The sequence below is a fragment of the Schistocerca americana genome, chromosome 7, assembly GCF_021461395.2.
Source record: "Schistocerca americana isolate TAMUIC-IGC-003095 chromosome 7, iqSchAmer2.1, whole genome shotgun sequence".
Lineage (NCBI taxonomy): Eukaryota > Metazoa > Arthropoda > Insecta > Orthoptera > Acrididae > Schistocerca > Schistocerca americana.
In genome coordinates this window covers 558,595,088-558,618,804 of record NC_060125.1, presented here as the reverse complement: position 1 = coordinate 558,618,804, position 23,717 = coordinate 558,595,088, and the positions used below count along the sequence as shown (strand labels likewise).

Here is a 23,717-nt window from a genome sequence, read left to right as displayed (position 1 = left end):
TGTCATTATTCCAACCTGGATTTTCCATTATTTGTCTTTCAATGTAACGGCATGTCTCAACAAACTTATAGAGGTTTTATTATTTACTGTCCGTCTTACATTTCTCCATGCCACCCCACCTATTCCCAGGTCTACTATGCATTTATCTGTCAACTGACACTTGTCCGTGCACTCAATATTCAGCTTGTTACAGCCCATGTTAGTTCTCGCCATGACACGTCAGTTGCTTGTGATAAGACCCATGTCGGTAGTCATTCATGTGGACAGACAGCTTGTTGGTTGTCATGTCTACATAGAATACAGTACATTGGTTGCAGCTTAGCTTGTAGAGGACTAGACTGGTTTCACAGGTAGCCCAGCCTTTGATGGGATAGATGATGTTAGTGACCAGATTGGAGTAAGTGGTGGTGGGAGGATGTATGGGACAGGTCTTGAATCTAGGTCTATTACAGGGGTATGGGCCATGAGATAAGGGATTGGGAGCAGGTGTTGTGTAAGGATGGACGAGTATGTTGTGTAGGTTCGATGGACGGTGGAATACCACTCTGGGAGGGGTTGGAAGGATATTGGGCACAACAAGAAGTAATCAAAACCCTGGCAGAGATTGTAATTCAGTTGCGCCATATCAAACCTCATAACCACCAGCAATACACCCACTTAGACAGCTCCCACCCATTCCATACCAAGAAGTCCCTTCCTCACATCCTAGCCACACGTGGTCGTCGCATCTGCAGTGACGAGCAGTTTCTCTCGAAATATACCGAGGGTCTCACTGAAGCCTTAATTGACTGTAATTATCCTCCCATCCTTGTACAAAAACAAATCTCCCATGCCTTATCTTTCCAGTCTCCCAATGCCCCACCGTCCGGCCACAGAGGAGCATTCCCCTCGTAACTCAGTACCACCCAGGACTGGAGCATCATCATCAGTTATCTGCTATATTAGCAGGTCCTTTGCCTCTCCATTTTCTGCGATCCATTGCTTCCTTCTTAAGGCTGCTGTATGTTGTACCGTCCATCATGTCATCCAGTATCTGGAATCTCTTCCTTCCTCGCTTCCTTTTCCCTTCTACATAACCTTCTAAAACTGTTTTTATCAGTCCGGCATTCTTTCTTAATATATGCTCAATCCAATTTCTTTTTCTTCTCTTTATTACATCTAGTAACTGTCTTTTCTCTCCCACTCTTCTCAGTACCTCTTCATTTTTTACTCTGTCCATCCAACTTATTCTTTCCATCCTGCGCCATGTCCACATGGCTGGAGCAACTGAATTAAATTCTCTGCCAGGATTTCGATTACCTCTTGTGCCCTGAAATGAGAAATGTCCTGTCCACTGTCCTTCCCACCCCTCCCACAGTGGTATTCCGCTGTCCACTGAACCTACTGAATATACTCGTCCATCCTTACACAACCCCTGCTCCCAATCCCTTACCTTATGGCTCATACCCCTGTGATAGACCTAGGTGCAAGACCTGTCCCATATATCCTCCCACTACCACCTACTCCAGTCTGGTCCCTAACATCACCTATCCTATCAAAGGCATGGCTACCTGTGAAACAAGTCATGTTTTCTACAAGCTGAGCTGCAACCATTGTGCTGCATTCTATGCAGATATGACAACCAACAAGCTATCTGTCCGCATGAACGGCCACCGACAAACTGTGGCCTAGAAGCAAGTGGATCACCCTGTTGCTGAACACACTGCCAAATATTATATCCTTAATTTCAGTGACTGCTTCACAACCTGTGCCATATGGGTCCTTCCCATCACCTCCAGCTTTTCTTAATTGCGCAGGTGGGAACTTTCCCTGCAACATATCCTACTTTCCCGCAACCTTCTCACCTCAACCTTCGTTAGTCGCTGTCCACCCATCCAACCCCTTCTCTGCTCCCATTCTGGCACTACACAGCCGTCATTCCACCACCACACTCAGTTCTTATTTATTTATTTATTTCTTATTTAATTTTTTGTTTGTTTATTTTATTTATTATTCATTTATATCTTTTTATTTCTCTCTATTTCTTTCCTTTTCTGCTACTTCCCCCCCCCCCCCCCCAATCTCTCCCATGCTTGCCGCCCAACTTGCAACACTTCACTGTCCTCCCCTCCATCCCCACAATACTATCCCCTCCCCTCACTGCCCCAGCCTCCTCCTCCCCCCCCCCCCCCTTCCCCAGCCGCCACTCCCATTATGCACTAGTGCTGCTGCTCACAGTGTGGTTTCAGTTGTCTGAGACTGCAGCTGTGTGTGTGTCTGCGGGGGGGGGGGGGGGGGGGGGGGGCTATTGTTGACAAAGGCCACCGGCCAAAAGCTTTGAGTGTGAAAATCTTTTTGTTGTGCCTATCTGCGACTCAGCATCTCTGCTATATGGTGAGTGGCAACTTTCCTTCCTGTAATATTGCTACATTCCATCCTGGATTTTCCATTGTTTGAAACTGTAATACCTTTCATATGTGCAGCCTCCTACTGCTTCTTGGTGAGTAGACTTTTTATCCATCCAATTAGTTATACTGTACTTGTATTAGAGGGATCCTTACTTTGCCAGTATATAGGAAACTATAGTGGTCTGTATAAAGCTATGCAAATGCTTTGTGGACAGTATTAAATGAAAGCAGAAGTTTGATTTGTGTACGAGGGGGAGGGGGAGGAGGAGGAGGAGGAGGAACAGTGTCTTTTACACTGAAGAGCCAAAGAAACTGATTCACCTGCCTAATATTGCGCAGAGCATCCAGGAGCACGCAGAAGTGCCGCAGCATGATGTGGCATGGAATCAACTAATATCTGAAGTACTACTGGAGGGAAATGACACCATGAATCCTGCAGGGCTGTTTGTAAATCTGTAAGTGTGTGAGGGGGTGGAGATCTCTTCTGTACCAGTTCTAGGCCCTTCGGGTGTCACATTGTCCTGTTGGAGTTGCTGAAGTCCGTTGGAATGCACAATGGACATGAATGGGTGCAGGTGATCAGACAGGCTGCTTACGTACATGTCACCTACCTGAGTAATATGTAGACATATCAAGGGTCTCATATCACTCCAACTGCACGTACCTCGCACCATTACAGAGCCTTCACCAGCTTGGACAGTTCCCTGCTACATACAGGGTCCATGGATTCATTAGGTTGTCTCGATACCCGTACATGTCCATTCGCTCGATACAATTTGAAATGAGACTCGTCCAACCAGGAAACATGTTTCCAGTCAGCAACAGTCCAATGTTGGTGTTGACGGGCCCAGATGAGGTGCAAAACTTTGTATTGTGCAGTCTTCAAGGGTACACCAGTGGGCCATCAGCTCTGAAAGCCTATATTGCACTTAAATCTTGATAACTTGTCATTATAGCAGCAGTAACCGATCTGACAACTGTGCCAGACAGTTGTTGTCTTTTATAGACATTGCTGCCTGCAGTACTGTGTTCTGCCTGTTTATATATCTCTGTATTTGAATACTAATGCCTTTACCAGTTTCTTTGGCACTTCATGTAATTGTGCCTATCTGCAACTTGAGGTGTCTTCTTTAAGGTAAATAGCAGTCTGTCTTTTCCTACACTATTGACATTCCTCCCTGGAGCTTCCACTGTTTGACTTTGTTACTTTTAACCTATTTTATATTTTTAATCTAGAAGTACATATAATTATCATTACTGTAGAGTAGCACTAGTCATAATTTGTGTTAATATATTATGCAGAAGTGGCCCACAACATTTGTTTCTGTCTCTTAATGTATAACTTGACTTGTTCCACACCCCTGAAGGCTCTCCTCCATGGTGGGTGGGATTGAATGAATCAGGCAGTGAAAACTCTGAACAGAAATTCATTTGAGAGCAAAGATGCAAAATTGAAGTATTTCACGAATTGGCTAATACGTGGTCCACGTCGTGGTTGGTGGAGTTTTCTGCCAGTATTTTCTTCACTGCTGCTTTAACCACACAATCCTGAAAGGAGAAGACTTTGAATAGTATCTGAACTTGTTCATAATCCATGGAATTGCCAGTTGAAATGAAATGCTCGACCATCATATATTTGGTTGTAGAAGAGAAGTGTGTCATCTGTGTTCTGTGTTTCATTCCTGTACAGTGTATGTAGTTTGTCCTATATAACTTTTACTGAATGCACATAAGATTCTTATAGATTCAGGCAGAAGATCACTATTCACTTGGTATTTGTTAATAGTTCTGAAGAAATATTTCTGATGCATGGAAGAAAAGCTGTACACTTTACATCATCATCAGCTCTTTCCTCTTCGTTGGTTTGATATTTTGGTTAGCAGAGCTTCCATAATATGCTGCAACTATCTATTTTTCTTAAAAACAATCACAGGGTGTAACAGCTGTTGTAACAAAATTTACAATGACATAATTTTTCAGGATAACCACTCTGGTTTTTAATGCACTTGTTCTACCGTTGCACAAGCTTTCCAATGCTCTCAGAAAAAGTTTTTCAGCTGAACAGCAAGACAGCTTATCTACTTCCACTGCTTCAATGCCCTCTTCATCAGAGGTCTGTTAATGGTTGCTTAAACAGTTTTAAGGAACAAAACAAACGGAAATTTGACGGGGCGAGATAAGGACTGTATGTGAAATGCTCAAACACCTCAAAATTCATATTCTGAAGGGTCAGAACAATGAAGGCAGGGATATGTGGATGCACATTGTCATGAAAAAAATAAATAAAAAATACATTGTTTGGCAATAGAAGTGAGTGTTGTGTTTTGAATTGCAGGCTGTAACTTGCTGTGAAGCATATCATTGTAGTATTGACCATTTTCTGTTGACCCTTTTTCCAACCAATGTTCCAGAATTTGTCCTTGTGTGTCCCCCAAAAAAGCTGTGAACAACACTTTTTTCTACATAGGGTTGACTCTTGAATTTCTTTTGGTTGGCAGTTTGGGAGTTTCCATTCCATGCTGCGGTGTTTGCTCTCTCATGGAAATTGATTAACCCATCTTTCGTCTCTATTGATGATTTCTTTCAAAAACATTTTATTTAATTGGCATGACAGTGCAGTAGCTGCTGATAGATTCTCACACAACTCTTCATTGAATTGTTTTGGGACTCCTCCCACACAGACTGTATGAAAGCTGAGCCTGTTATGAATGACGCCACGCAGAACCATGACTAATGTGTATTTAGTTTTTCACTTTATCAAAAGTCACTTATCACTTATGCAGAATCAGGTTAACAACTTGTTAAATGTTGACAACAGTAATATGACTGGACATCCGTTCCTGCTCTTTCCTTGGTCTTCTTGCTTCTCTGGCTACAATTGAATTGTTCAGTCCTCTGGTGAACATTTCTCCATGGGAAAACAATGTGCTAAAAGTTTTGTGAACTTCAGCTCTTGGCACGCCTTCAGACAACAAAAAATGATTTACAGAACTCTGTTCTTCATCTGTGCAAATGAAAAGTGGCATAACTATGTTTACTCCACAAGAGCACAAAGTGAACTGATGTGACCTGCTACAAGTAAAGAGAATAGTGCCATCTATTGGCTGGCTAGAGCACTAAGCTGTTTTAGATAATTAACAAAAGTGTAGACACTTATTGACTTACCCTCAGGTCTAGCTAGCATGTGACATTATGGTAGAGTATGAAGTTAGCTTACATTGTTTTCTAGGAAGATGCCATGTTTTATATTTGTGTCTTATCTTCAGAGCACTACCTAGTCTGCACAACCAGCTGCGCTGTGCGGTCCGTGTTGCTTCTGGCACGGGCAGTAGCTCCCCACGAGCAAATGGAACTCCACCCTTGGAACCTCGAAGTTACACTCGTTCCAGGCAAGGACCTGCCACCCTGCCCTATAGTCCTAAGCAGCAGTCACATGGACCTGCACTAGACTTATTGAGTGAGTATTAGTGATTGATCTCTCTGCTTTAATTTATTTGGGTTTGTGGAGTCACTGAATGTAGATTCTGCTTGGGTGTCACGAACATATGCTATAAGTAAGAAGAAACACCATCTCTTATTAGTTTCATCATTTTTATTTACATTTAATTGATATTGAAAGTTTTTCTCTGTTGGTATTTCTTAGGTGATGTAAATTTACAACATGCAAATAGAAAAAATTTGAATGATGAAATAATAGAGTATGGTATAACACATAGCCAGACAAGTTTCATTAACAGTGGTCAAGTGAAAAATACATTTTTCTCAGAAATTATAGTTTCATGAATAGTTTCAAAAACTAATGCAGGTGAAAATATTTTTAGCTTCATTTTTGCTCGTGGAATAGTGTGCAAAAATAATTGAAAAACTTGTTGTCTTTTAAAAAAATTGAACAGCTTTGTTAGAAAATTTTGTGAGTGTGAAATGATCTTTCGATAAATTTCTGTGGGTGATGTCCTGAAGTACATGAATAATACACATAATCAAAATAAATGTGGCAGTAAAAACAATTGTTACAATTATGCCTGTGACATCACTTGAAGGAAACGTTTTTCCCTCCTCCAGAACTTTAAAACCAAGCAGAAAGGCAACTGTTGACTTTATTTTACCTTTAAACAATAACAAACATTCTTGGAAGCAGTACATTTGTATAGAGGCAGCTTGGTGTGGAATAAATTTGGTTGAACTTGGGACACTAGTTTCTGCTTGTGTTAGATAATCTGGGAAGATAACTGTGCCAAAAGCTGCTGCTGCTGCTGCTGATGATGATGATGATCAGTCAATGCTTAAAATTCTAATTTTGTGTGAAATATTAATTGAAAGACTTTATCATTCCTCCATCTTCTTCTTTTGTTTCTTCTCTTCTTTGAGACTCCTAATACAATAGTAAATAATTTAAAAGCATTCATTGATGATTAGTACATTGACAACTGTTCTTAATGGCCTGCTGTAGTGAATTCTACTGTACAAACTACAGTTAGCGATTTTGATTTGCACAAAAATACAGCTGAAAATCAAATTCATCATTATGTTAAAATTAGTTTTTTTTTTTTTTTTTTTTTTTTTTTCTATTCTTGAGCCTGACTTTATCACCTTCACCTGGAACAATGTAGGTACAGTTAGATGTATTTTGGTGTGAGTTGTATAACTGATGTCGAGACTCCTGCATCTGCTCCTGCAGAGATTTTTTTCACAGACAGGACGTCAAACTATACAGATTATATAAAATCAGTAACACACCAATAATTAAAAACAAAAATTTTTTCTTGTTTTTTGTTGTAAGATATCTTTCCCACAAATCACTAAGTAAGCAGCTGTTTGCAATCAAAAAGTTATGGATGATCATCCAAAACCATGTCCTGTCGTATTTTGCAAACTTAGTTATTTTCTCCCCCTCACACTATGCAGATGACATTAAATTTATAAACTGGATATTTCCGTAACCCTCTTTGATTTAGCTAGGGGTTTTTACTGTATTCTGCTGGAAGTGCCGATGATTGTTCAGACCTTTGTGACTGTCATGTGGACATTTGTTCACAAGATAATTGTTGATAGTATTACGAAGATGTATGTTCTAAGAGGTTGGTTCTGCCAACACAGTTGACTGAGCCGGTTGCTACAGACAATGCTTAATGCGTATGTAGGTTAAGTCATTGTAACAATCCCTCTCAATACTAGTGACACTGTTACATTACTCCTCCTCATATTTTACTGAGCGAGGTGGCGCAGTGGTTAGCACACTGGACTCGTATTTGGGAGGACGATGGTTCAATCCCGTCTCCGGCCATCCTGATTTAGGTTTTCCGTGATTTCTCTAAATCGCTTCAGGCAAATGCCAGGATGGTTCCTTTGAAAGGGCACGGCCGATTTCCTTCCCCATCCTTCCCTCACCCGAGCTTGCGCTCCGTGTCTAATGACCTCGTTGTCGACGGGACGTTAAACACTAATAGCCTCCTCTCCTCCTGCTCCTCCTCCTCCGCCTCCTCCTCCTCCTCCTCCTCCTCCTCCTCCTATTTTCTCCTCTCCCTTCCCTCTCCATTTCATTATAATGAATTAACTAATTGATGTAAAAATTTGTTAACATTGGCAAATTATACAGGGTGATTCAAAAAGAATACCACAACTTTAAAAATGTGTATTTAATGAAAGAAACATAATATAACCTTCTGTTATACATCATTACAAATAGTATTTAAAAAGTTCAGAGATGTTCAATATGGCCCCCTCCAGACACACGACCAATATCAACCCGATACTCCAACTCGTTCCACACTCTCTGTAGCATATCAGGCGTAACAGTTTGGATAGCTGCTGTTATTTCTCGTTTCAAATCATCAGTGGTGGCTGGGAGAGGTGGCCGAAACACCATATCCTGAACATACCCCCATAAGAAAAAATCGCAGGGGGTAAGATCAGGGCTTCTTGGAGGCCAGTGATGAAGTGCTCTGTCACGGGCTGCCTGGCGGCCGATCCATCGCCTCGGGTAGTTGACATTCAGGTAGTTACGGACAGATAAGTGCCAATGTGGTGGCGCTCCATCCTGCTGAAATATGAATTGTTGTGCTTCTTGTTCGAGCTGAGGGAACAGCCAATTCTCTAACATCTCCAGATACTGTAGTCCAGTTACAGTAGCACCTTCGAAGAAAAAGGGACCAAAAACTTTATTGGCTGAAATGGCACAGAAAACGTTCACCTTGGGCCAGTCACGTTCATACTGAGTTGTTTCCCGCGGATTCTCAGTGCCCCATATACAGACATTGTGACGGTTGGCTTTCCCGTTAGTGTGGAAAGTTGCTTCATCACTAAACATAATCTTTGAAACGAAAGATTCATCTGTTTCCATTTGAGCAAGGATAAAATCACAGAAATCGATTCTTTTAATCTTATCAGCTGCAGACAGTGCTTGAACCAATTTCAGACGATAAGTTTTCATAACTAACCTTTTTCGTAGGACTCTCCATACAGTTGATTGTGGAATTTGCAGCTCTCTGCTAGCTCTGCGAGTCGATTTTCCTGGGCTGCGAAGAAATGCTTACTGGATGCGTGCTACATTTTCATCACTCATTCTCGGCCGTCCAGAACTTTTCCCTTTGCACAAACACCCATTCTCTGTAAACTGTTTATAGCAACGTTTAATACACCACCTATCAGGAGGTTTAACACCATACTTCGTTCGAAATGCACGCTGAACAACTGTCGTCGATTCACTTCTGCCGTACTCAATAACACAAAAAGCTTTCTGTTGAGCGGTCGCCATCTTAGCATCAACTGATGCTGACGCCTAGTCAACAGCGCCTCAAGCGGACAAATGTACAACTAAATGAAACTTTATAGCTCCCTTAATTCACCGACAGATAGTGCTTAGCTCTGCCTTTTGTCGTTGCAGAGTTTTAAATTCCTAAAGTTGTGGTATTCTTTTTGAATCACCCTGTAATTTAAGAGTTCTTTAAGAAATGCATTTTGGTATGTACAATGAAACATATAATTGACAAGCAGTTGTGTATCACAAAATGTATTGTTTTGTTGCAATTGTCCTTTCTCCAAAATTTTCAGACTACACATTGATTTAATAAAAATCCATAAAGGCACAACTTATAATGAATTGCTTCACAATACAAGGGGCCAGTACTTGAGAATGGGTCACAAAAGCATTCTGTACACTTTCCTTTATAGATGAGCTACACTTTCCCAAAATTCTGACACTAAAACGAATACAAGTATTTGCCTTCCCACTACGAAGCAGATGTGTTCATTCCTTTTTGTATCCCTTCTGAATTTGCTTACTATATTCTTCGCTTGGTATCTCTCTGCAGTTATTACCCCCTCCCCCTACACACACACACACACACACACACACACACACACACACACACACACATTTTATATCGTCTCTGCTTCAGCCATCATTAGTTATTTTGCTGTCCAAATGACAAAAGTCATCTATTGCATTGTCTTATTCCTTAACCTAATTCCCACAAGCACTGCCTGATTTAATTTGCCTGCGTTCCATTATCCTTGATTTGTTCTGTTGGTGTTCATCTTATATCCTCCTTTCAAGACATTATCCATTCCCTTCATCTGCTCTTGCAAGTCCTTAGCTGTCTCTGGAAGAATTACAATGTGAAAGGCAAACCTGATTTTTTTTTTTTTATTTCTTCTCCTTGAACTTTAATTCCTACACCTAATGTTTCTTCAGTTTCCTTTACTGCTTGCTCATTGTACAGACTGAACATCATCAGGGATAAACTACAGCCCTGTCTCCCTACCTTCTCAATCACTGCTTCTCTTACGTGCCCCTAGACTCTTAACTGCCATCTGGTCTCTGTACAAGATGTAAGGAGCCTTTTATTCTCTGTATTTTAGCCCTGATACCTTCAAAATTTCAATGAGAGTACTGCAGTCAACATTGTCAAAACTTCCCTAAATCTACAAATGTTATAAACATTGGCTTGAATTTCCTTAACCTATCTTCTACGATAATTTGTAAGGTCACTATTGCCTCACTTGTTCCTACATTTCCCTGGACTCAAAACTGATCTTCCCCGAGGTTGGCTTCTACCAGTTTTTCCCTTTTTCTTTACAGAGTATGTGCAAGTGTTTTGCAACCATGACTTATTAAACTGATAGTTCAGTAATTTTCACACACATCAGCAACTGCTTTCTTTGGAATTGGAATTATCACATTCATCTTGAGTCTGAAGGTGTTCCAACTGTGTCATACATCTTGCACACCAGGTAGAAGAGGCCATCAGTAGTTCTGATGGAATGTCGTCTACTCCCAGGGCCTTGTTTCCATGTAGGTCTTTCAGTTCTCTGTCTAATTCTTCTTTCAGTATCGTATCTCCCATCTATAATGTCTTCTATTTGTGTAATATTGCCGTCAATTTCATCTCCCGTTAATAGACACTCTATGCACTGCTTCCACCTTTCAGCTCTCCCTTGTTCACTTAGTACTGTTTTTCTGTCTGAGCTCTTGATATTCATAAGGTGCTTCTCATGTCTCCAAAGGCCTGTTTAATTTTCCTGTAGGCTATGTCTAGTTTTCCCATATTGAAATATGCTTCTAAATCCTTAAATTTCTCCTCTAGCTATTCCTCCTTAGCCATTTTGCATTGCCTGTCACTCAAATTTTTTGACCTTTGTATTCACTTTCTCCTGTTTCATTTGCTGCATTTTTATATTTTCTCCTTTCATCAAGTAAATTCAATGTCTCCTGTGTTATCCACAGATATCTACTAGCCCTTGTCTTTTTTTCTATTTCATCCTCTTCTCCCTTCAGCATTTCATCTCTTAATGCTACTTATTCATCATTTACTGTAATCCTTTTCCTTGTTCTAGTCAAGCACTGCCACATGCTCTCTCTCTCAAACTCCCAGTAACCTCTGCATTCTTTCAACTTATCTAGTCCCATCTTTTTAATTTCCTACCTTTTTGCAATTTCTTTATTTGTAATCTGCATTTTGAAGCTAATAAATTGTGGGAAGAGTCAATATCTTCCTCTGGAAGTGTTTTACAGTTGGGTCTAAAAGCTCTGTCTTACCATTATATAATCAATCTCTTTAATTTCCTAACATTTTCAATTTCCTCAATTCATAACAAATAAATAGTGGTCCGAGTCTATATCTGCCCCTAAAATGTCAATGTGACTGCGTCAAGCAGCACACATATAATGCTGTGTTGAACATTACAGGATGTTTTTTCTACTCATTCGCATTACTTTACATTTTTATATACTTGAAGCACATTGCCATTCATCACACTAACTAAAAATTTTGTCATTTCCAATGTCAATAAAATTCACCGACAGCCATATACTTTAAGATATATTATTTTATTCTGAAAGCAACAAGTTTTTTCATTTCATTTTGCCATCTTCAGGCCCCATACGCTTCTATGAAATAAATGAACTTGTCATATAGCACCATAAGTCATTGGATATTGTGAATTCGAATTGTTATGCGATTGCTTCATACAAAGACATGACAACCTGTCACATCCTTGTGGGTAGAAACTTTTATGTCTCAAGGAATTTTTTTATGTTCGGGCTCAGAATGCGTTCAAGAATTCTGCAGCAAACCAGTGTTAAGAATATTGGTCTGTAATTGAGCAGGTCTGTTCTTTTACGTTTCTTATATACAGGAGCCGCCTGCAATTTTTTCCTGTGCGAGAGATTTGAGATTAACAAAGCAAAGGGGCCAGTGCCACAGAATACTCCCTGTATAACGTGGTAAACTGTTTTCAACTCTTTCAGTTGCCTCTCTACACCAGGGATGTCTATTGCTATATCCTTCGTGGTAGTCTGTGCAATAGTCAAACGATGATATGTTCATATGATCCTCTGCATGAATGATTTCTTAAGAATGAAGTTTCAAAATTCAGCTTTCCTTTTGCTGTCTTCTATTGCCACCCGACACTAGTTGATGAGTGAGTGGATAGAAGCCTTCGACCCATGTAGTTATTGATCTTATGTATGATCAGTATTTTCTTGTTCTCATCCATCACACCAACACTGTGTGACACTGCCAGTAGTGTTTATACTGGTATCAATATGGCCAAGGAATAGTGTCCACAATTTTCTTCAGGTGTGCCATTTTCAGCTATAGGCAATCATTGATGATTAGAGCCTTTCGAGATGCCGAATTGTGGGGATTTTGGTTGCACTATTTCACCTATTGCTCCAACTAGTCCCAGATGTTTTCCACATGACTAATCTGCAATTAACAGGCCATTAGAGGTGTGATAGGGTGCCAGCATGTTCGTCAAACAACGAATGTATGTGTGCAGCTATGTGAATGTGGTCTTTGTCATCTTGGAAGATGGGAGCATTGATTGCGTACTCATTTTGAAGGTGCAGAAGAAAGGGTCATGCTTGTTTACAGAGAGTTTTCAATTAAACTTCTTGGTTCATGTTCATGGTAACCTGAATGAGTGGGCCCAAGGAATTGTACAAAAAACACCTGCAGAACACCACAGAATGAAATCCGACCTGAACTACGTCTCGCACACACTGTGAGTTAAGTGCCTCGTTGAGCTGTTGGTGCACTTGAGACCTTGTGTCATTTGAAAAGTGGCAGAATTATTACTTACAGGACAACACTACATGTCCCCAGTCTGCTGCTCTTATGTTTCTATGTTATTTGGCCCACTGAAGTTTCAGTTTTATGTGCTGCTGTGAACAATGAGCTTTTGCAAGGCACCGAACTCCAAACGTCATTGCATACAGTTTCCTTCGCAACGTCGGAAACTGCGAGACGGACCTGTATCCACAGACAGCAAGGGTACAATACCTGTTGGACTCGAAACTGATGGTCATTGACATGGAGACACTTGTGTCTGGTCCCTGTCAATTAGAACTTTCTTATGATGACTGTTGTAATGATTCATTGATACACAAACAAATTGGGCAACTACATTCACTGTATGGTCATGGCCCCTCTGATCACAATAGCTGCTTCCTACCATTGTGCCACATCCTCATTTTGTTGTACTGATTCCACACAAATGATAGGCATATGCATACCAATTCATTGCTGTGACATACGCTAGTGGTACAGGGTCACACAATCATCTATTGCCAATTCTACACCATCGACGGCCCCCCTAAGTGAACCATAAACTCTTGTAGAGGTTACTAATATTTTGTACCGTGAAATTACATACATAGACTCTGGTGTAGGCAAGATTACTCCAAAACAAGGTACACTACACAACCAATTATATTAAAGTGTCACAGTGCCACAAAAAAAAGCAAACTCAAAGAAATCTGTCACAATGCAAATCATAAATTCACGTTTTCAGAAATAGTGCATTACCTATTCAGTTACAGTACACAACATAAACTGAAGTGAAACACTTCTCGAGGCAATAAACAGTAGTAGAGATAAATCAAAATTTTAAACATCCAAGAAACGTGAATAAACATTCTCAGTTTACTTACCACCTCAAATCTGGATACAATTTTGAGCTTTCAACAAAATAACCTGTCACCTTCATTAGGAATAACTGACTGTTGTGACTGCTGTCATGGTAACTATTTATAGCCCACAGACGGCTTGTGGTTGATCAGTGTATGTTGTATTTCCAGAGATAGTGTCCATGTTTGCACTAGCGGTGCCACCCGCTTTGTTAGAATGTAGGCAGTTCAGCCTATTTCTGTCTTCCAGCAGTCAGAGCTTGCTTCCTTGCACTACTACAGTTTTAGCCTCTGTTGCAGTTAAATTTATTTTCACACATTCTAATTTCTTCTGTTTCCTTAAAGGCAGGATAAAATTTCAGTTTCATCAAACATTATTCTGTGTTTATTCTTGAGACTTTGGAAATTGCTGATTTCTCAAGTTCATGATTTTTTAATAAGTCTTATGGTTCTTCTTCCCAGGACCCTAACTATTTTGCTTGATGTTCCATTACAGAAGGGAAGAAGTAGCTCACCATGTGATAGTTCAAAATTTTTGCATTTTTATTAGTTGGTGAATGTTATATCTTGAAATTGTACCCAGATTAGATGTGACACGTAAAGGAAGAATGTTTCATAGAAGGATCTCAGCACAAGAAACTTTGGTCTTGTGCAAAAAAGATTTTTTGAGAAGTACGTTGGAATAAATGTGAGCTGATGTTTTTTAAATCGTGTTACATACATGAACACTATCTGTCTACAAATACATTATGTAAAATTTAGTTCTTAAGAACTACACAGAATATTTACTGTATCTACAATATAATATAGTGTTTAATATTATGTAATATTTCATGGAATGACAAACATCAAATTAAATAAATCCCATCCCCAGTGCTCTCAGATATCGAATATGATATGCCTGTGTTGAGGATGCGGTATGAATTGCAGAGTGCCCGAAAATAAGTGGAATGGATTCCAGTCATGCAGCTGATGTCTGTTGCACTGTAAACATGACAAAGGCTAACAGTACACCTAATATGTCAGTAAAGTATCATCGTCAGCTGACGGCTGCAATACATTTCATACTGCTGATGCTGATGCAACATTACTTAATGAAAAGCATATGTCAGCCTGAATATCCAGAAAAGTATCCTGTAGGTATAAGTACATTCTTGTTTCTTTTGTCAAAAGATAAAACTTACAGAAGAAAATTACATTCTAGATATTTATTGCATGATGAATGAGAGATAATTGCTAATAAATGAACTGCTCCTGTGTTCACATTAGGGCACTGCTGTAAGTACAGTGTTTCTCTCTGCCCTTGCAGCTGGCACAAATAGTGCTCTCCACCCGCCTGAGCTGCCGCCACGATCGACAAGCCCAGGGCATCGTGCGAGCAGCTCGAGTGTGGTCGCTTCGTGGCTGACACCTGCGAGTGCTGCCGACACAACGGCATCCAGTGCTGGAAGTGGCAACAGTGCTAACTCCATCATCTCATCAGTTACATCAGCTGCTCACGGTGCTCCCGACGTAACTGCTGTGACGGGCACACCTGTACGCTTTGCTCATGTTTCATCAGCAGCAGCCTCGAGAGATAAGGCAAGTATCTTTCATAGAAATTAATGATGTGGGTATTGCTGCATTCGAATAACAGGGAAAATATTATTTATGCGAATGCAACATGATAGTTCTGGAAAGATCAGCAACTAGTTGTGAATTCACTGTTTTTGTTTTCTACTATATTTGCATTCACAGTCAAATTTACTGGTGATTTGTTTCAAACACAATTTTCAATTTGAAAATTAAGTACTAATCATGTGAATCAACAACAAGTAATTTTTTTAACAGTTCCTGCTGTTTTGCACTTCTCTACAGCCACACCAACCCTGCAGTAAAGATGTAGGTTATAAATTAGCTTTAAAACTTCCTGGCAGATTAAAACTGTGTGCCGGACCGAGACTCGAACTCGGAACCTTTGCCTTTTGCGGGCAAGTGCTCTACTATCTGAGCTACCCAAGCACGACTCATGCCCCGTCCTCACAGCTTCACTTCTGCCAGCATCTCGTCTCCTATCTTCCAAACTTTACAGAAGCTCTCCTGCGAACCTTGCAGAACTAGCACTGCTGAAAGAAAGGATATTGCGGAGACATGGCTTAGCCACAGCCTGGGAGATGTTTCCAGAATGAGATTTTCACTTTGCAGTGGAGTGTGCGCTGTTATGAAACTTCCTGGCTATAAATTAGCTTTGACGACTTTGGCAACTTGGTTGAGGGGAAATAGATGCATCTCAGAAATGAAATATAGCAACCTGAAGAGAGAAGTTGTGTGTCTTCAATAGAACTGAATGATATGGTAACCCCAGGGTTCAAAGAGCAAAAAACAAATATTATGATGTAAACCATATTTAAAAATTAATATGGCAGCTAAGTGCAGTTGGGAAGTAGTCATTAAAATGAAGAATGTTGTGTTGGGCAGTGTGCTCAGCAAGTGGGTGGTCCAGTTGTTTCTTGGTCGCAGGTTTTCAGTGGCCATTCATGCGGACAGACAGCTTGTTGGCTGTCATGCCCATGTAGAGTGCAGCACAGAAGTTGCAACTTAGCTTGTACATCAAACGACTGGTTTTACAGGTAGTCCTGCCTCTGATTGGATTGGTGATGCTTGTAACCGGACTGGAGTAGGTGATGATGGAAGAATGTATGGGACAGATCTTGTGTCTAGGTCTGTTACAGGGATATGAGCCGTGAGAAAAGGGTTTGGGAGCAAGTGTTGTGTTGCAAAGGTCAAGGATATTGTGTAGTTTCGGTGTGCGGTGGAATACCACTGCGGGAGAGGTGGGAATGGTAGTGGGTAGGACATTTCTCATTTCAGGGCATGCTGAGATGTAGTTGAAACCCTGGCAGAGAATGTGATTCAGTTGCTCCATTCCTGTGTGGTACTAATGCATGAGGAGAATGCGCCCTTGTGGCTGGGTGGTGGGACTTTGGGAGGTGGGGACGACTGGAGAGATAAGACACACAAGATACACTTCTGTGCAAAGTTGGGAGGTAATTACGATCTCCAAAGGCACAACCAACAAGCTGTCTGTCCACATGAATTGCCACCAACAGACTGTAGCCAGAAACAGCTGGACCACCCAGTTGCTGAGGATGCTCCCCAACACAACATTCTTCATTTTAATGACTGCTTCACAGATTGTACCGTCTGTATCCTTACTATCAACACCAGCTTTTCTGAATATGGGAACACTCTGTGCAGTATATCCTACACTCCCATACTCCCATACTCCCCCGTGCCTCATCTTTCATTAGTCATTGTCCTACACTCACTTATCCCCTTTCCTGTTCCCACTCTAGCACTACACAGCTCCCTTCATTCCACTGCGTCCCCCTACCCGCCCTCTTTCTTAACTTCCTGACTGTACTAAGCTGCCCTATCCTCTTTCCACCTCATCCTTATCTTCCCTCTTTCCCTCTCCCCACACCAGCCTCCTCTTTACCGTCAACTTTCAGATTTCTTCTCCTGAATGAGGATAAAATCAGCGAGATTAGAGCCCACACAGAGGCATACCGACAATCCTTCTTTCCACGAACAATACGAGAATGGAATAGAAGGGAGAACCGATAGAGGTACTCAAGGTACCCTCCGCCACACACCGTCGGGTGGCTTGCGGAGTATGGATGTAGATGTAGATGTAGATGTCTTGCATTGCTGCTCGCACTCTGGCCTCGGGAGCCATAGAATGTGTGTGTGTGTGTGTGTGTGTGTGTGTGTGTGTGTGTGTGTGTTTTTGCCTAATTCTGATGAAGGTCTTTTTGGCCAATAGCTTACTTGTTTGACAGTCTTTTTGTTGTGCCTGTCTGCAATTCAGCATCTCCTCTATATTGTGAGTAGCAGTCTGTCCTTTTTATATTATTTCGTATTTATAGTTTTTACATTTGCACTTACATATTCCAAAAATATACGGTTTAGGGGCTATACCAGGTTAAAGTTCTCTCCAAAATGTGTCATTTTTTAGAATATTTTGTTACTCTAAAGTGTCAGAGAAATTTTACTGTCAGTAGGTAAACATCCTACTGTACTTTGCTCCACTGAAATTACGTGTGTAACATTGCCTCAATTTCCACTGTTTTTATCCTTGTGTTTAGATTGGGGTTGGATGCACCAAGTTTCCTCAATTTTACCCTGACCTCATACTCCTATTGTGTGCATGATAAATTGCACACTAAATTCATATTAAGCTGTTTTAAGACTCATATGCTACAGTTATTCACAAATCACACTTTATCCCACAAATACCATTAGCAAATTATTTGTGACTAAAGGAAGTGGAACATGTTTTGGTTGCTCACTTACTCCAGTCATTTGTGAAACTTTAGCTAGGTGGTGCGGTATTCTAGTACACTTCAGCAAGACATCTATAAGTTAACGTTCTTTTTCTGCAATGGATAGAACTGCAGATGCCAGAAAAAAGGAAGTATCCTCAACACTATCAAAACATTGAGGCACAACAAGGATATACAGAGGCAGGGATTCAACAGTGAAGGTTAAGCTGCTCTGGTGACTCCCTTTTGTTGTAAGCAGTGGAATGTGAAAATTATATAGGGATGGGTAGGACACCCTTAAACTGAACAGAGAGTGTCTTTGGGAGAAACATATAAGCTGTATTCTGCAGAACAACCCAAAGCTCTGCTCAGCAGAATTAACCTTTATTTCAAGGCACAAAGTTGGGAACAGCTGCTACTTGTTCGAAAAACATCATTTGATACCAACATTTCCGAAAAAAAAAAATGATTCATTATTTAAAACCTTGTGAGAAATATGCAAAATGTGTCCTGATAATTTTTCTGTAATCCATTATCTATATGTAGGGTGTCCATTAGTCCCGTTTTTCCCGGGACAGTCCTGTTTTTTGCCAAAATGTCCCGCTGTCCTGAAAGTTTTTTTTGGGGATGCTCAAATGTCTCGTTTTTTATGATTTCACTTGGCTAGAGTATTTTACACTACTGGTTGTTTGACTTGCTATTAACTGCGCAATTATTTATGCTAGGAAGAGTGTGATGACTTTCAGCATACCCCAAACATGTACCGAACTGTCAAAAATCACAAGTAATTTTAAACGCATTATAGGTTACAAATAACAACGAAGATTCTTCTCTTCTAAATCAATCCACTGAATCTGTCCTTTCGGTCCAGAGATACTCTACACCACAGATACGTGCTCTCTGGCTTTCGTCACCACACTGTTAATGTTTTGCACTGTGCAATCACTGTTTCATTATGCCAAAACGAAAGTGTAATTTTAGCAGCAATATAAAAAGTGAGTTTCCTTTTATCACTGGTTGTGGAGAAACTGTAGAATGTACGTTGTGCAGATCAAAATTTTCTATTGGTCATGGTGGAAGGTTTGACATTGTGAATCACATTAAGACGAAGAAGCATCGCATGAGTGGTCAAAGGAAAAGAGCAAATAAATACGTGAGTGACTACTATGTAAACTTAAAATCAGTAATAGAAATGGATAGGCAGTTGGCAGCACAAGAAGCTACATTTGCATACCACAGTGCAATGCATAACCATAGCTTTAAGTCAATGGACTGTACTACAGCAGTTGTTAAAAAACTTTTCAATCCTAAATTTACGTGTGGACACACAAAATGTAATGCAATCATTTCAAATGTTATTGCACCGTATGCAGCTCAGCAGGTTTTTAATGAACTGAAAAGTGCTCGATTCATTTCTGTAATGATTGATACGTCGAATCATCTGGATTTGAAGTTGGTTCCTCCCCTTATCAGGTATTTTCACCCTGAAAATGGCATCACGGTGAAAGTACTTGAATTGGTTAATTTAGCTGGAGAAAATTCAGATTTATTTCAGAATTATGTGCTGGAGGTTTTAAAGAAGTATGACCTTGAGGGAAAGGTGATTGCAGTTTCTGCAGACAACACTAACACCAATTTTGGTGGTAAGCAGAGGAAAGGAAAAAACAATTTGTTCTATAAACTGCAACAGAACACAGTGAGTAATACAATAGGTGTTGGCTGTCCAGCACATGTGATGCACAATTCCTTACAAAGTGGCTCAGATTGCCTACTCATCGACTGCCAATTAATAGTAAACAAAATCTACCAGCATTTCCACATATATACAGTAAGGGTTGAATCTCTGAAGTCATTCTGTAAGTTTACTGAAACTGAATACGAAACTGTACTTGGGCACAGCAAGACAAGGTGGCTCTGCCACCAGCATGGGAAAGAATTGTAGAGATATTTCCTGCTTTGAAATCATATTTCATTTCCCTTGATAAGTGTCCTGTTATCCTTAAACAATTCTTTGATAACCCTGTGTCTATTGTTCTTCTACATTTTTTTGCTAGCCAGCTAAACTCTTTCTCCACAACAACTAAATGTATTGAGAAACAATAAATCACAATAGTGAAAGTTTATCAAATTATTGGGCAAATTACAATGTAGAAAATCTGAAAGATTTCTCACATCCTTTGTACATGAGACTCTAAGAATGCTGGAAGAAGAGGGTGAAATTACTGTAGAACAATTTCATATTCACGCTGACATCTTCTATGACTCTTGCATTGAGTATATTAAAGAATGGTGTTTACCATTTCTCACATCTTTTAAAGCATTTGACTGGGTTAATACTGAAAAGGAGAAGCTACAGTGGAAGGATATTCAGGACTGTCGTGTTTTTGTCAAAAGTATTGTACCAAATTTTCCTGTTGATGAAGACGAACTGTTCGATGAATTTTCATGTGCACAGGACTTTATAAAAAGTGAAGAAGGAGACAAAGAAAGTGTTAGTGCAACGTGGTGTAAAATATTTGCTTATTTAAAATGTAAAAACATTAATATGAAAAACATGATTCATTTGGTGGAGTTTTGTCTGGCAATTCCTGGGTCAAATGCTGCTGTGGAGTGTGTGTTTTAGTTAGTGAACTCTTTTTGGTCGGGAGAGCCTTGCTCATTGTCAAAAAACACTTTTATGTTGTATCGTGTACTGACTTTTATTATACAATTTCAAACGAAAATGCTTTTCTTGATAAAGTACATAAAAGTGAAAAGTACGGTGAAAGTGTGGCAGAATAATTGTAAAAAGTGATTTGGGATCATCTGAGTGGATCATCTGAGTGCACATTGTAAAGGTAAACTTGTATGTGTATTAAATTTAGTCAATACAATATTTATGTCCCGTTTTTTTTCTTCATTGTCCCAGGTTTTTCTCTAATTTATTTTAAATGTCCCCTTTTTCAATGAAAATGAAATGGACACCGTATCTGTATATCATGTAAATAAATAAGAATGTGTGTGTGTGTGTTGGGGGGGCGACATCTAGGCTATCATGCATGACAGCAGGCATGTTGCGTGGGTAGTATCACAGTGCATTCGGTGGGCTATTGATGCAGAATGCTGAGCAGAGAGAGGGGAGGAGATGTGGGAGGTAGGTGGAAGATGGAGAAGGGTAGCGGGCAGGCAGAAAACGAAGTTCATTCAGAAGACAGCTGGAAGCACTGTGACGTTGTACTATCCTTAAAGGTGGGGATGGGAATGAGAAGGGTGTGACATGTAAAAATGCTCCTATAACTACCTTTTGGTATTTCTTTCCTGTATTTAATTGACATGGCGTGCTTTAAAAGTATGAAGTTATATTTTGTATATTATTTGTGCTGCTGACTGTTTCAAGTAGGTCATGAGAATGAGCCAATACTTCCATCAGTGTGTATAGTGATGAAAGATTATGCCACAAGGCTGAATATTACAGGTAAATTTAACATCCTCTCTCAGGTCATGTGGTGTAAAATGACAGAGAATAAGGAGTGTGTGAAATATATCCAACGTACAATGACATGGGCAAAGCTGCGGGTAAAAGGCTAGTACATACATAAAAATGGATGTAAGTGTTTATGTTCTACATCTCCTTTTAAACCACCAGATTGATTTTAACCAAATTTGGCACACACATTATTTATTGTCTGGAAAGTAGTGCTGTGGGGGTAAGAACTCCACAGTAATAGGGGTAAGTGTAAAAAGGGTTGGTAGCCCCTGACCTTTAGGGTGTCCTGGGTAATTGGGGTATTGTGCAAGTGGTATTGTAATGCATTCCAGTGGGTATACTTGCTGATGGTTGTGGCTGAGCAGAGAGGGATGAGAGGAGGAGGTGTATAGTGGAAGGGAGTGGATGAGATGGACAGAGAATAAAGGGAGAAGATGGACAGACGGAGAGGTGGGAGGACGAGATGATCGAGGAGAAGAAAGACGGAGTGAAGGGTGTTGGGAGATGGGAAAAGAGAGAGAGACGGGAGGGGGTGGGGTGTGAGAACTGATGTGGGCAGATAGTTGAGAATTACGAGAAAGTGCTGAAAAGTAATGCCTCCAAATTTTTTATGTGAATACCTAAATTTAAGTGAAACAAACTTCAATTGTAATGGACCAGGATTTGAACCTGGGTCTTCTGCTTATGAGGCAGTTGCACTGACAAGTCATCTGGATACAGTGGTTATCGCACTTGCATGGACTACCCCAGCACCCATCCCGTCAGACCAAAATTTTCAACTTATCCGCCCACTACTGATGTAGTGTTCCTTGCCCATTATCGTCCTCATTACTCAGTGCATTTCGTCAATTCCCGTAAGAGTTTGAGCTCACTGTGCATATGCACTGAAAGGATCATTGGCCATCCTCGCCTTAATAATGTATGTGGTATCTACTTTTTGCTTTACATGTCTAGTTCTGTTGGACCAAATTGAGGAGCAAATCATCATCATGTAACATGTCAGTACAAGAAATTACAACAGAAAAGTAATAATACATAAAATAAAAGGTGTAAGAATCCTAACTAGATGACAAACTATAAGTTTATATAAATGCAATAAAAAATGTAACACAGAAATTAGTTTAATTTTTCCAGGAATTCCTTGACGAAATAGGAGTGACCCATGAGGAAACTCTTCAGTTTAGATTTGAAAGCATGTGGATTACTGCTAAGATGTGACTGTAGGGTTTCCCAGCGTAAACAATTGATGAAGGTTTCTCTGGTCTCCAGCTGGGTGGGAGCATTGATGATGTCGCGATGTCTCAGGAGGTGTCATACTACCCATCTTCTGGCGAAGTCACTCGCCAGAAGATGGGTAGTATGACAATTTCAGTGTCAGATAGCCAGTCTAATGAACTGGGGCTCACAAGAGGTTCACAAACTAACACTACATGTTGGCCGAACTGCCCATTTCTGAGCCATAAATACCCTGTGAGAATGGAAAGAGTTACCCCAAAACATAATACTGTAGGTCATACGTGGATAAATGGATAGGTTAAAGTTACATACAGTGGAATTAATGAAGTTCGGTGGCAGGAGGAACAGTGGTCAGGTGAACATAGGGTTATAAATACAAAATCAAACAGGGGTAATGCTGGAGAAGGTTTAATAATGAATAAAAAAAAATAGGAGTGCGGGTAAGCTACTACAAACAGCATAGTGAACACATTATTGTGGCCAAAATAGACATGAAGCCCACACTTACCACAGTAGTACAACTTTATATGCCAGCTAGCTCTGCAGATGACGAAGAGATTGATGAAATGTGTGATGAGATCAAAGAAAATATTCAGACACTGAAGGGAGACGAAAATTTAATAGTTATGGGTGACTGGAATTCAATAGTAGGAAAAGGAAGAGAAGGAAACATAGTAGGTAAATATGGAATGGGGGTAAGAAATGAAAGAGGAAGCTACCTGGTAGCATTTTGCACATAGCATAACTTAATCAAAGCTAACACTTGGTTCAAGAATCATGAGAGAAGGTTGTGTGTACAGACGAGGCCTGGAGATACTGGAAGGTTTCAGATAGATTATATAAATGATCTAGAGAGAATTTCTGTATGGTGTGAAAAGTGACAATTTGGCATTAAATAAAGAAAAGTGTGAGTT

At 40.2% G+C, this 23,717-nt stretch overlaps 1 protein-coding gene across 1 annotated transcript in view; it reads left to right on the top strand.

Moving 5' to 3' along the window:
• LOC124622067 (E3 ubiquitin-protein ligase SH3RF2) overlaps positions 1 to 23,717 on the top strand; it is a 223,705-nt gene that overhangs the window by 106,272 nt on the left and 93,716 nt on the right. The window contains exons 10-11 of the mRNA XM_047147639.1: positions 5,654 to 5,844; positions 15,107 to 15,378. Of these exons, the coding sequence (XP_047003595.1) occupies positions 5,654 to 5,844; positions 15,107 to 15,378 (463 nt within the window). The remainder of the gene's footprint in view (positions 1 to 5,653; positions 5,845 to 15,106; positions 15,379 to 23,717) is intronic.